The 14490-nt window shown below is 42.9% G+C and overlaps 1 protein-coding gene across 7 annotated transcripts in view; it reads left to right on the top strand.

Moving 5' to 3' along the window:
* LOC130904477 (meiosis inhibitor protein 1) overlaps nt 1–14490 on the top strand; it is a 76837-nt gene that overhangs the window by 27574 nt on the left and 34773 nt on the right. For all 7 annotated transcript variants that reach the window (XM_057817243.1, XM_057817240.1, XM_057817244.1 and 4 more), the window contains 5 exons: nt 1810–1990; nt 2213–2363; nt 2704–2889; nt 3066–3188; nt 3557–3746. In XM_057817243.1, the coding sequence (XP_057673226.1) occupies nt 1810–1990; nt 2213–2363; nt 2704–2889; nt 3066–3188; nt 3557–3746 (831 nt within the window). The remainder of the gene's footprint in view (nt 1–1809; nt 1991–2212; nt 2364–2703; nt 2890–3065; nt 3189–3556; nt 3747–14490) is intronic.

The raw sequence follows: 14490 nt of genomic DNA on the forward strand, positions 1-14490 counted from the left end.
TTAACGATTCTAAGCTAAAAATGACAGACATTTTCAATAATAAATATAATTAATTACCTTCGTTTTATGGCTGGGTTGAAACAAAGCGGTTGCGCGACGTCTGTAAATGGGGGTTTCCAGGGTAAAACGGACAAATTAAAAATAGTTCGGGGGCTTAATGCGCCATTAATCTGCTATGGCAGCATATAGACATATTGTTCAATCAAACACAACAGTTGTTTTGGCTTAAAATACAGCTGGTTCTTTTAAAGAGGGGTGCAAGAGCAGAAACGGCTTTTTCAGTTTTGTCTGTGTTTTCCGACATATATATCGATATATATATATATAGATATATAAATATATATATCTATATACAGTGGGGAGAACAAGTATTTGATATACTCATCATCATTGGGAAAACCCATTAGCAGTGTATCAAATACTTGTATCAAATACTTGTTCTCCCCACTGTATATATATATATATAGATATATATATACACACACATTATATACTATAGATATATACTAATCTCTGGGTGACTTATTGTCTAAACATTCTTGGTAGCCTTTTAAAAATTTCTAAATTGTGATTGTCATTTTTTTTGCCTATCACCCTCATTAAAACCTCACTCACTAAAGTACTGTAAATCAGAATTCGATGATAAACACAATTTTTATTAATAACAAGTAGAGCTTAAACGAATACTCAAGCAACTCGAATTTAAAAACTGATCCGAGTAATTTTATTCACCTCGACGAATCGTTTAATTTTGCCAGCTCTAAGCATCACGTTTTACCTCACTACTTTTCATGCGGGACAACGCGCTGACGTCACATGCGTAGAAGAAGAAGCAATGTGAAAAAAAAAAAAAAACTTACTGCAGCCAACAGCCACTACAAACTACGCTGACGTTGCTAAAAACTATGCCTGCATGATGCCATTGTGGTAGCAGGTAGTGTCCGATGCCTCTCATAGATATCGCATGCATTTAGGGCTAGATGCAAAATGACAGACTCGGCTGCGTCTGGGCAGCGTTAGTAAACAGCCGCCATCTTTAAGCAGTACACTTCTCAGCGCTAATAAATATAACGTTACTGTCACTCGCTCACGTAACGTTAGCCCTTCGGAGGGCCAGGTTTCTAGTGATTATGACCACTGTCGATGCATGGCTAACGTGTCTTACATACAGGCTTTATTTAATCTGTAAAAACACAGCGCTGTAGAGTGATGAGGGTGTAAAATTAAAAACATAATAAAGCCAACTGTCAGTTTTAGCTCAGTAGTCATTGCTGAATAAAACACCAAGTAGCACTGGTCCCTAATCTGCTCCAATAGAGCAGGTATCATACATTTATTTTAAACACTGCAAAAACTCAAAATCCTATCAGTACTTACTGTTTAGACAAATTTAAAACTTAACTAGAACTTAAAAATAGCTTGACACAAATGGAAATTCAATTGAAACACGTGGGGAAAACGTAGCTTTCAACTGATGTGTGTTATCAAGCGTAATTACATTTTTAGGTAAGAAATATGTTTGGTTTTTTTTTTTTATAAGATCTTGAAGTTTTTTGAGTGAAAGCAGTGAATTTTTTTTTTCTGGTCACATCTGAGATGCAATTGTTGGCTGTTTTCAACAATGTACATCGAAAATAAAGACATTGACTGACTGAAAATGGTTCAATATTGGATTAAATGTCTTAAATGATTAAATGATTAATCGATAGAATTTTCAATCGATTACTAAAATATTTGATAGCTGCAGCCCTAATAGCTATTCTTGCCTTGATTGAAATTCTTTTGCATTTCCTCGGTTTCCACCCCCAGATGCAGAAGAAATAGAAAACCTCCTGCAGTACAGTCTTTCCTCTCTTTGCTGTCGGCTCTCAGATTGGCCGACTCTGCTGTGTGAGTCCCCAGGGCTCCAACTGTGTGATTATAAAGGCCCAAGAGCCACTCAATACTGTCTAGTAATAATACTACACCTCGCCTTGCAGCAAGGAGACAGGTACATACATTGATCAGGCACACTGGTATGATTGTATAACAGCTCTATGTATGCATTCGCAAAGAGTGTCCAAGTTTATTCTTTTTTTAATTACATTGATATGATAAAAATGTTTAAAGAGTAAGGGTTCAGGAAAAATCTTGTATATTATACTGTTATATTCATCTACTATAGATGCAAGTGTCCTGTGTTTATTACGTTTATGTTGTGTGAATGAACCAGGCTCCTTCCAGACCAGACAGTGTTTTCCAGTGTAGTTTGGTTCTTGCGTTCAGTGCAAGAGGAAGGTAGCTGCACCCTCCCTACTTTTGTCCTACGATCATCTCTTTACCTGCTGGCGGTAACACAGGATAAGAGCCCTGCTCTTGAAGGGGTAACTTGGTTAACATGACATAACATTTAGCGTTATAGTCCGAAATAAGTTTTTGGTGCTAGTAATAAATCACCAGTGCTTTTTAAAATTTGATTTCCTACAATATGGAGTATTTTGAATATTTCCTGGTGAACTGTTCTATTTGTTAATGATTATTTTTATAAAGTAGTCTGCCTTTTTTTCATACAAGTCACTTACTTGGCAGATTTTTTATTTGTTTAAATCGTAAATCTTAATGGACATCTGATTTTTTTCTTTTTTTTTTTTTTTTTTTTGTCTGAACGCAGCACGAACCTTACAAACTTCTTTTCCCTCCCCTTTTCTCACTAATCTATTTAAGGCTAGTTTGGACTGCATTGACAAGGCACTCTCTTCCAGTCAAAGTTTCTCATCGCTCTACATTCACCATTCTGCCCTCCTCCACTTTATTTGTGGCAATCTGCTGTTGAAAGAAAAATTTGGGGCCCTGGTCTTGGAACTTTGGCTGAACAAACAAGCACAGTCCACAGATGCAGATGTGACCATGGTGAAAAGCCACCAGTTTATTTCCATCATAACTATGATTATTATTTTTTTTAATGATTTAGTACTGTATATTGTTTTCATCTTTAATATTAAATCAAGTCAAAGTTATTGGACTCATCAAAGCATTTATTGTATTATTATTAGTAGTATTCATTATTAATTTATTTCTTCACATAGACAGAAAGACATGTTAATGAGAAGAGGTGTGCCGAGGACGGGCGAGAACAGGAGCACAGCGCAGAAATTGTGGAACTCCTATCTCTGTTAAAGAAGTACCCGTCTGTCATCATGATCCTCCTGGTGAGATAAATATGCATTTGGACCTCAGAAGTATCGTTAAATTAGGAGTTCAGCATAACACAGTTATAGGATTCATGTCTCTTTGAAATAGCATAACATTATTTGTTTTACATCTCATCAAACAACAGTGTTGTCGTGAATTGTCATTTTGTAACAGTACACCTAGCTGTGATACTGGGGTTTACACCCGGACTGTGTGTAAGGCTGTTGATATCCTATTTAATCATTAGATCTGGTTAATGAAGGTCAGAAAAGTTTTGTGCTAAGTTTCATTATAACCTGTATCCACTTGTTTGATTTGGCAAGTGAATGAAAGATGAGGTTCCAAGATCTGTTTAAAATTGCCTGATTTCTGTCTTACCATAAAGGACATAGTTTGCAACAAGGAGGCCTCACTTGCAGAGCGAGCACTGGCAATTCTCACAACTCTCTTAGATGGTCAAAGTAACTTTGAGGAAGACCTGTGTACCAGCCTGAAACCTGCACTACTCCAGGCGCTGCAGAAACTCAGTGTTGAAAGGATGGGCTTTGTGTATGGACAGAAACATGTTGAAGAAGGTAGGCAACAGATTCACAGCTTGGTTTTGGTGCATAAATGGTTGACTGTCATTAACGACATTGGTAAACCCTATAAAAAAAAACAAGTTTTTAATCAATCTGAACTTCATAATAATATCACTACCTAATTGTTACAACATTTGTATTGTTATTATATCATGGTATATAGATCATAAAGGCATAGGCGGAGTTTGACTTTTGGGGCAAGGGGGGCACAACATGTTGATGACCCCGAAACGCAGTGTCAGAAATAAAATTAACTTACAAGAATATTTATAATAATTTGACATAATAAGTTGACAATGAGTGTTTTTTGTTTCCCATCATTCTTGAGGGGAAATTCTAAATCAGCCTGCTTAGGCAATACTTTTTGTCAAGATCGTCATCCGTTGACTTTAATATGGTACGCCCGTCGGTGTCGTGCCAATATAGTTACCCCAGTCAAAAATTGTATCCCCTGGGCGGAGCCATATGGAGGTAGATTTGTGTCTTTATTATTCAAAAAGTTGCTTCAATCAAAATATATATTTTCAACCAAAAAAAAGTCGCTTCAAAAAAAAAAAATGTTTGAATGGAAAAATAAATTTGAAACTAAAAAAAAATGCATGTGAAAGCTATTTTTTTTTTTTTTTTTTTTTTTTTTTTTTTTTTTTTTTGATTGAAGTCGGGTTTTTTTATTTACTGAAGCAACTTTTTTGATTGATGATTTGCATTTGGGCCACATTTTGGCTAGGACATTTTTGTCTTTATTTTATTCAATCAAAATATAAGTTGCTTCAAAAATATATATTTTTTCAAAAAAGAAAAATCACTTCAATCAAAAAAAGAAAAATTTCAATCATGGAAAAAGTTTTTGAATGCGAAAAAATATTTGACATTGAAAAATTTGCATTTGAACACTTAATTTTTCATTTAAAAAGTTATCTTTGATTGAAGCAATCCTTTTTGTGTTCAGGCCATATTATAAGTAGGACATTTGTTTCTAAATCATTTAATCCCAAAAAAAGTTGCTTCAACCAAAAAAAAAATTTCAATCAAAGTAAAAAATCATTTCAAAAATAAAACTGCCCTCACCTAATTTTTTTCGTGAAAATTATATGCAAAGCAAATGGTCGTCTAAGTTCCTAGTCACATGATCTGTTCGAAAAATAATTTTGACCCATTATAATTTTTTTTTTTTTTTGTGTTCATTTCATTCATTTTTGTTGCAGTTTTATTGCTTTACACTTTATATACTCTCCGTCCACTTTATTAGGTACACCATGCTAGTAACGGGTTGGACCCCCTTTTGCCTTCAGAACTGCCTCAATTCTTCGTGGCATAGATTCAACAAGGTGCTGGAAGCATTCCTCAGAGAGTTTGGTCCATATTGACATGATTGCATCACACAGTTGGTGCAGATTTGTCGGCTGCACATCCATGATGCGAATCTCCCGTTCCACCACATCCCCAGGCATGAAAATCTCTCACCTTTTGGCGAAATTCGCCGTTTTGAAGTCAAAAAGGGTGACCTACGTGAATCGTGTAGATCCGAGGAGAAACTTTTTTTTTGGGGTGGGGGTCGGGAGTAGGCATGTGCCGGTTTCCTATGTCGCGGTTTACCATGGTATGAAAACGTCACGGTTTCAAAACCACTAAAATTATCTGTCACACCGTAGTACATGATTCGCTATTATTTTTCATGTGTCAAAAATGCAGCCAAAAGTGGCGCGGCAGCTCTCACCACTTCCCCTGTTTGTGTCTTTGTGTGTCAATGACGCTATTCCAGCGAACCCAAAAACAAAACACAAGGCGTACTTTTCTTCAATTTATTGAGCTCTCAAATCGTGGTAATTGAAATATACAAAATGAATACATTTAAAACATTGTACAATTGTATTTTTCCATGTGTGAGTAGCTTCAACTGATTAGCACCGTGAAAAAGTTCGCCAAAAACAAAACACATTTTCCTTTCAAATTCAAAATACAAACTAATTAAAAACTTACAAAGATGAATGTTAGCCTAGGCTTAGCTGGAAGAGCAACTTCGTCGAGGGATTAAGTCTCACGAGTCACAACCGCTAAGTGAGAAACAAGCTTGAAGTGGAAAAAAGGATAGCGTCGAAGATCGCTAATTGCGACAGATGATCTTGCCCTAAGCACAAATTCACGTTCCCTGGACGAGGGGAGGTCTCACTCCCAATATTTTTTTCAGATGAATGCATTTGCCAGCATATTGGATTTGGTGAGTAACGGTTTCAATCCTTCTCATATTTTGCTGTATAACAAAGTTACTGCCGTTTGTTGCAACTTGCGTCGAACACTGCCAGAGCTAGCCAAATCTCCAGTGAAAAAATAGCTCCCATTAAGTTAGCATCAAGCTTGTGTATTTAACGGTAATATAAAAGAAGAAACGCAAGCTTCCTTCTAATATCGCTGTACACAATGCTCGGCGCGCTTGCGCAAACATTCGTACGCATGCGCACATCAGTTAAAAGCGGTGAATACTCACTATTTTTGTTTTTGCTGAGTTTTTTATGACCTTTTCATTCCCTCAAAAATAGTTTTTGCATGTATTACCCTCTCATAGTTTTAACCATTGTGTTTTTTTGTGGTAGCTTTTAAGCAGTTGACCACATTAGTCACGTAGCGTATTTAAACTGTCCTTATTTGATATAACTACATTTAAGTCTTTCTTAAGGCATTTTTTAGTACGTTCTGCCTGTATGTATCGAAACAAAACAAGTTGAGAGCACACGGTAGAACATTGGGTGTCAAATTTGTCTCATATACAGTAGGACGCTTCGCCGATTGTTACGGCACTAGGCCGTAGTTCTGTCACTCTCCCTCATTTTCTCTCCCCAGGTCGCCCAGCTGCTGCTAATTGTCATCAGCCCTGTATATAAGACTGGCCGGCCAGCCTGACGGGGGCTGGATACTGCCTGCTGCCAGCTAAACAATTTGGGTTCAGTTATGTTTTTGTTAGTTATGTTGCCAATTATTTTTCTGTAACTACTTGCTTTTGCACATTTTGATTTTTGTTTGGAAATAAAATTGTTTTTTTTTGTTTGCTACAACCCCCGCTCAGCGCCATCATTTGTACCACGCCCGGCCAAGTTTTTTTCTCCGTTATGGTGCCGTTGGCACATAACAATTGGGGGCTCGTCCTTTTTGGAGTCGTGGTATGGTGAGGTGTGGTGTTTTAGTGGGGTTGTGTGTGCGCGGGCTGCGGCTGTGATTGTTCTGGTGTGGATGACGCTCGCTTGGGTCTCCCAGCGTAGGTAGGGGGGTGCTCTGCTTGGCCGAGTTGCTCGGCCATTCCTTCGGGCATCCGTTTATTGTTTTAGTTTGTTTTTTTCGGGGCGAATCCTGGGCGGAGTGGATTCTCTGGCGGGGGCTGCACGCCTCGAGCCCGGCAAGCCTCAGAAGATAGTATAGGCGAGTGGGGGGTGTGATAGGTTGCTGGGGGGTCCGCGTGGTGCGTCTGCCGGTTGTTGGTTGGCTGTTTTTCTTGTGGGTGGGCGAGTTGCGTGGCTTCGCGCGTGTGATTGGTTCGGGTTTTGTGTCGTATTTTTTGTGTGGTTAGTTGTGGGCCGGCTGATTCCGGTGTGCGTCAGCTGTCTTGGTTCGGCGTTTTTTTTTGTGGTGGGTGATGGCTTCTTTTGATTTGGAAGCGTTTGTTGCCGATCCTGCGGTGGCGGTGTTTGACGGCTGTAGGAAGGGCGATTTGGTTGCGATCGCTGAGCATTTTGGTGTTCCTGTTTCGGCGGCGTTGCGCGTTAGCGAGTATCGGGAAGCGCTGCGCGCTGTGTTGTTGAGGGAGGGGATTTTGGGTTCGGTTGTGTCAGGCGATCCCGTGACTTCTCCGGTGCATCGCGGGGCGAGCGCGGAGGTGCAGCTACCTCTTGTGGGTGATCGGACTGCGGATAGCATGGAGGATAAGCCTCATAGGTTTGCCGGGCCGGTGGATTCCTCCCCGGAGGAGGGGAAGGAAAGAGAGTTTCAGCTCAGACGTGACCTTGAGCTGAGACGGATCCAGTTGGACGCGGAGCTCGAATTACGGGTTCGAAAGGAGGAGAAGGAGAGGGAGTTTCAGCTCCGACGTGAGGTAGAGCTGAAGCGGGTGCATTTGGAGGCCGAGTTAGAGTTAAAAAAGCTGGAGGCTGATACGGCGTTGCAGATGCGTAGATTAGAACTACAGGCGCGCGGCAGTTTGAGCCCGGGGAGACCCGCTTCAGTGGGGTCATCGGACTCTTTTGATGTGACTAAGCACGTTCAGCTCGTGCCTGTTTTTCGCGAGGCGGAAGTGGAAGCGTATTTCGGTGCGTTTGAGCGCATTGCGTCCGCCCTGCATTGGCCAAAGGATTTTTGGGCCATTTTGTTGCAGTGCAAGCTTAGTGGCAAAGCTTTGGAAGCTTGCGCTTCGCTTCCGGTGGCTGATAGTTTAAGTTATGATGCGTTGAAAAGTGCAATATTGCGGGCCTATGAGCTAGTTCCGGAGGCTTACAGACAACGTTTTAGGGGGCTGAAGAAAGCAGCTGAACAAACTTATGTGGATTTCGCCCGGGAAAAAGGCTTGTTGTTCGACCGGTGGTGCTCGGCCAGTAAGGTAGTTACCTTAGCTTCTTTGCGTGATCTCATCTTGTTAGAGGATTTTAAGAACTGTCTTCCTGAACGTGTTAACGTTTATTTGAATGAGCAGAAAGTGCCCACGTTACAACAAGCTGCTGTTTTGGCGGACGAATTTACTCTTACGCATAAGGCTGTTTTTAAATGTGATTCTGGGGCTAAGGTTGTCCCTGTTGAAACCCCGTCGCAGCCATACTCGCCTTCTGCCTCTAGGTCGGAAAGGCCTTATCATTGTTTTTATTGTCGTAAGCCTGGTCACTTGGTGGCTGACTGTGAGGTGCTGAAACGAAAGCAACCATCATTGAGTCCGAAGGGCGTTGGACTTGTGCAGGCTGGTCCCGTTTCTGGACTTAGTCCTCCTGTGGTGCAGTCTGGTTCCGCGCCTGACAAGTGTTTTCAGCCTTTTATTTTTGAGGCTGTTGTCTCAGTCCCTGGAGGTGCCAGGCGCAGTGTTAGGGTCTTGCGTGATACCGGTGGGTCTCAGTCTTTCATTCTCTCCGGGGTGTTGCCTCTAGGCCCTGCCACTGACTGTCATTCCAGTGCTGTGGTGAGGGGTATTGGGATGCGATATGTGCCAGCTCCTTTACACAGGGTCTGTATTCAGTCTCCGTTGGTGAGTGGAGTGTTTCCCTTAGCTGTTCGTGAGGAGTTTCCTGTTGGGGGGGGGGGGGGTAGACGTCATTATGGGGAATGACGTTGCTGGGGGAAAAGTGTACGTTTCTCCTGAAGTGGTCAGCTTCCCTATTGACGTTGACCACGACTGGTTAGCTGAACGACACCCAGATGTGTTTACGGTCAGTGTTTTGACAAGAGCGCAGTCGAAAAAGCTGGCGGAGGGGGGCGAAGTGGATTTGGGTGATTCTATATTGGCCCCTATGTTTAGGGAGGATGGGGTCCCCTTTCGTAGCCATATTGGGGATGCTAATGTGGGGAAGCCTTGTGTGGTGCCTGTCTCCTGTCTGTCCCCCCCACTGACAAGTGATGCCCTTATTAAAGCTCAGGAATCTGATAAAACCTTGTCTCAATGTTTTTCCGTTTTGGGAAAGGAGGGGAAAAGACAGTTCTTTCTTGAGGATGGCATCTTGATGCGCAAGTGGGTTCCTAGGGCCGGTAACCGGACTGGGTCAGAGGACTGGCGGACCGTTTTTCAGATTGTGGTCCCTGTAGACTATCGACCACATGTGTTATCGCTGGCTCATGAGCACCTCTGGTCTGGGCACCTTGGCATTGCTAAAACATACGATCGGGTTTTACAACACTTCTTTTGGCCAGGTTTGAAGAAGGATGTGGTCTGTTTTTGTAACACCTGTTCAACCTGCCAGGCTGTGGGAAAACCAAACCAGGTTGTACCACCAGTACCCCTGCACCCGGTGCCTGCGGTTGGTGAGCCTTTTGACCATGTTATTGTTGATTGTGTTGGCCCACTGCCTAAGACCAAGTCCAGAAATCAATTTTTACTAACTGTTATGTGTGTTTCAACTAGGTTCCCTGAGGCTGTGCCCTTGCGCCAAATCACCGCCCCTGCGATTACTAAGGCACTTTTGAAATTCTTTACTCTCTTTGGGCTTCCCAGAGTGGTGCAGACTGATCAAGGCACCAATTTTTTGTCAAGGGTTTTTAAGCAGACACTGCAGTCCCTTGGGGTGACCCATTCTGTTTCTAGTGCCTACCATCCGGAGTCTCAAGGGGCCCTAGAGCGCTGGCATCAGACGTTAAAGTCTATGTTAAGCAAGTCTTGCTTTGCTACCGGAGAAGACTGGGACGAGGGAGTACCATTTGTGCTGTTTGCGATCAGGGATGCCACTCAGGAGTCCCTAGGGTATAGTCCCTCTGAATTGGTATTTGGACATAACGTCCGTGGTCCTTTAAAAGTTCTTAAGGAACATTTTCTCTCGCCGCCCTCTTCTAAGGTTAGGGTGTCAAATTTTGTGGAAAAGTGCAAAGAAAGGCTACAGCAGGCTACGTCACTCGCTAAGGATGCCCTTGCTTCTACGCAAGCGAAGATGAAGGCGTGGTTTGACCAGAAAGCTGTGGTGCGGCACTTTCAACCTGGGGATAAGGTCTTGCTGTTGCTTCCTGCAGCGGGCTCTGCCTTGTCTGCCCGTTTTTCTGGCCCATATGTAGTGGATAAAAGGGTTTCTGACACAAATTACCTTATCCTGACTCCTGAGCGTCGGTGAAAAACTAGGATGTGTCATATTAACATGCTTAAACTGTTGCGTGAGCGAGGGTGTTCGATGGCTGCGGCTTTAACAGCGTCATCTGGACCAGCGGTTACCCTTGAATGCCCATCGGGGGAGGAGGGCTTCGAGGTGCCATGTGCTGCTCATCTGTGTGGCAGGCTAACTAATTCGGAGTATATGCTAAGTATTGAGTCTCATTTGTCTTATCTGCCTGCTGAGCAGCGTGAGGGCATTGTGGCCCTGCTGCGGTCATACCCGTCACTATTTAAAGACACTCCTTCTCAGACCAATGTCCTTGAGCATGACATTGATGTGGGCTCTGCTGCTCCTATTAAACAACATGCTTATCGGTGCCCTTTCGAGAAGCGTGAAGCCATGAAGAAAGAGGCTACCTACTTGTTAAATAATGAGTTGGCCAAGCCCAGCCGCAGTCCCTGGAGCTCTCCGTGCCTTTTAGTTCCTAAGCCTGATGGTACGTCCCGGTTTTGTACTGATTTTAGAAAAGTGAATGCTGTTACTGTGCCGGATTCATTCCCCTTGCCGCGTATGGAAAACTGCATTGATGGCATTGGACCTGCTGTGTATATTACTAAACTTGATCTCTTAAAGGGCTACTGGCAGGTACCTTTAACACCCCGAGCATCTGATATCTCTGCCTTTGTCACTCCTGATCATTTTTTGCGGTATACTGTTATGGCATTTGGCATGAGGAATGCGCCTGCCACCTTTCAACGTCTTATGCAGCTGGTTCTTGGTGATGTTGCCAAATGCAGTGTTTATTTGGATGATGTTGTGGTCTACTCTGACACCTGGACTGACCACTTGATTACACTGTCCGAGGTTTTCCAACGTTTAGCCTCGGCGAACCTCACGCTAAATCTGGCAAAGTGTGAATTCGGAAAGGCCTCTGTGACGTACTTGGGGAAAGTGGTTGGTCATGGTACGGTTCGGCCCATAAATGCCAAGGTGGAGGCAATTTTGTCGTATCCGACTCCGACCACTCGGCGGGAGTTGCGCCGTTTCCTTGGGCTTGCGGGCTATTACCGATGTTTCTGTAAGAACTTCTCGGTGGTGGTCGCTCCCCTTACTGCTCTGTGTAGCCCGTCAGTGCCCTTCCTGTGGTCTGAAGGCTGTAAATATTCTTTCCAAGCAGCAAAGTCACTTCTGTGCAGTGCTCCTGTACTGGCTGCTCCTGATTTTTCGAAACCTTTTAGCCTCGAGGTCGATGCTAGCTCTGTCGGGGCTGGAGCGGTTTTGCTTCAAGATGACGGTGCTGGAGTTCTCCATCCTGTGTCCTACTTCTCTGCTAAATTTAATAAGCATCAGCTAAATTATTCCACCATTGAGAAGGAGACCCTTGCTATGCTGTTGGCCCTCCAGCACTTCTATGTTTATGTGTGTTCTACTCATTGTCCTGTTTATGTTTATACAGATCACAACCCCCTGGTGTTTTTGGCGAGGATGTCCAACCATAACCAACGGCTGATGCGCTGGGCATTGTTAGTACAGGGCTATAACCTTGTGATTAAACACAAGAAGGGTGTGAACAATGTTGTGGCCGATGCCTTGTCCAGGTCTGGTGACTAGTTGGCACTTGGGAGATAAGTGGGTTTATTTCATTTATTTATTTTTTTTCCCCTAGGTGTGCCTGTTGCGGCCTCTGGTGGCTGCTTGGCTGCCTTTAGGGGGTGCTCCTGGGTTCTGGGCTCATGGGGTCGTGTTGGGACCGTTTGTTTTATGGGTGGGAGTGTTATGGCACTAGGCCGTAGTTCTGTCACTCTCCCTCATTTTCTCTCCCCAGGTCGCCCAGCTGCTGCTAATTGTCATCAGCCCTGTATATAAGACTGGCCGGCCAGCCTGACGGGGGCTGGATACTGCCTGCTGCCAGCTAAACAATTTGGGTTTAGTTATGTTTTTGTTAGTTATGTTGCCAATTATTTTTCTGTAACTACTTGCTTTTGCACATTTTGATTTTTGTTTGGAAATAAAATTGTTTTTTTTTGTTTGCTACAACCCCCGCTCAGCGCCATCATTTGTACCACGCCCGGCCAAGTTTTTTTCTCCGTTATGGTGCCGTTGGCACATAACACCGATGTAGACACTTTGGCAAAACGTTGAGTACAGTGAACTCATTGTCATGTTCAAGAAACCAGTCTGAGATGATTTCAGCTTTATGACATGGCGCATTATCCTGCTGAAAGTAGCCATCAGAAGTTGGTAAAGGTGTGCAAAATTTCCGATTCTTAGATTATTCGCGATTCGGCCGTGGAAGATTCGAGAACGATTCACAAACATCCAAATTCCGATTATTGAAATATGCCAAGTAAAGCGGAAGTACAACACACTCAGCGCGCCGCGCGGTCAATGAGCAACGGAGCGAGAGTAGCTAAACATCATGCTTCTCATTACCCGGCCCCTCGGGTAATGCCAATGCTCAACTCACGGCTCTAGCTCAACTCATGCCACGAGATAAAAAAACACAACAACAAACCTGAAGCTGCTACAAAAGTACGTCATCCACATAATGTTACGGTAGATATCATTTATATAAGACTAGATGCACTATGGTAGCGGTAGCGTTTGCAGCACATCTACAAAAAGCTAGATGCAGACGTAGTAAACGGCCGCCATCTTAAAGCAGTACAGTTCTCTGCAAGGCTGTTGTAGCGAACCTTCCAAGCAAACCTAATTAACTTTTTATCTAAAATACTCCTAAATCGGTAAAATATTGACTTGAATCTATCTTTAAAATAGTTTTAAAACTTTCACATGTCGAAAGTTGACAAAAGGGAAATTATGGATTAACGGGAGCAATTTTAACAACTTTAACGGTTGATTCACAACATTAAATTAATTGAATGTAGTTTAAAGCTGCTGATACAGAATGGGGACTGGAGTTTTTTTATTTACTGTTATTTTTGTATATTTGTTTACTGCTATATGTTAACTTGACACTGAAATAGTAGTTTGGTTTAGCCTGAGAGTATTTTTGAACAATTTTGGAACTAATGTACAAAACATTTATAAACAAAAAATATATAAAAAAAAAGGGGGGGGGGTGCATCAATAATCGTTTTAGAATCGAATCGGACCATCTGAATCGTAATCGTAATCGAATCGTTAGGTGCCCAAAGATTCCCAGCTCTAGAAGTTGGGTACATTGTGGTAATAAAGGGATGGACATGGTCAAAAACAATACTCAGGTAGGCTATGGCGTTCCAACGATGCTCAATTGGTACCAAGGGGCCCAAAGAGTGCCAAGAAAATATTCCCCACACCATTACACCACCAGCCTGAACCGTTGATACAAGGCAGGATGGATCCATGGTTTCATGTTGTTGACGCCAAATTCTGACCCTACCATCCGAATGTCGCAGCAGAAATCGAGATTCATCAGACCAGGCAACGTTTTTCCAATCTTCTATTGTCCAATTTCGATGAGCTTGTGCAAATTGTAGCCTTAGTTTCCTGTTCTTAGCTGAAAGGAGTGACACCCGGCGTGGTCTTCTGCTGCTGTAGCCCATCTGCCTCAAAGTTCGATGTACTGTGCGTTCAGAGATGCTCTTCTGCCTACCTTGGTTGTAACAGGTAGTTATTTGAGTCACTGTTGCCTTTCTATCAGCTCGAACAAGTCTGGCCATTCTCCTCTGACCTCTGGCATCAACAAGGCATTTCCGCCCACAGAACTGCCGCTCACTGGATATTTTTTCTTTTTCAGACCATTCTCTGTAAACCCTAGAGATGGTTGCGTGTGAAAATCCCAGTAAATCAGCAGTTTCTGAAATACTCAGACCAGCCCTTCTGGCACCAACAACCATGCCACATTCAAAGTCACTCAAATCACCCTTCTTCCCCATACTAATGCTCGGTTTGAACTGCAGGAGAGTGTCTTAAACCATGTCTACATGCCTAAATGCACTGAGTTGCCGCCATGTGATTGGCTGATTAGAAAT

Source organism: Corythoichthys intestinalis, chromosome 16, assembly GCF_030265065.1.
Source record: "Corythoichthys intestinalis isolate RoL2023-P3 chromosome 16, ASM3026506v1, whole genome shotgun sequence".
In the NCBI taxonomy this organism is placed as follows: domain Eukaryota; kingdom Metazoa; phylum Chordata; class Actinopteri; order Syngnathiformes; family Syngnathidae; genus Corythoichthys; species Corythoichthys intestinalis.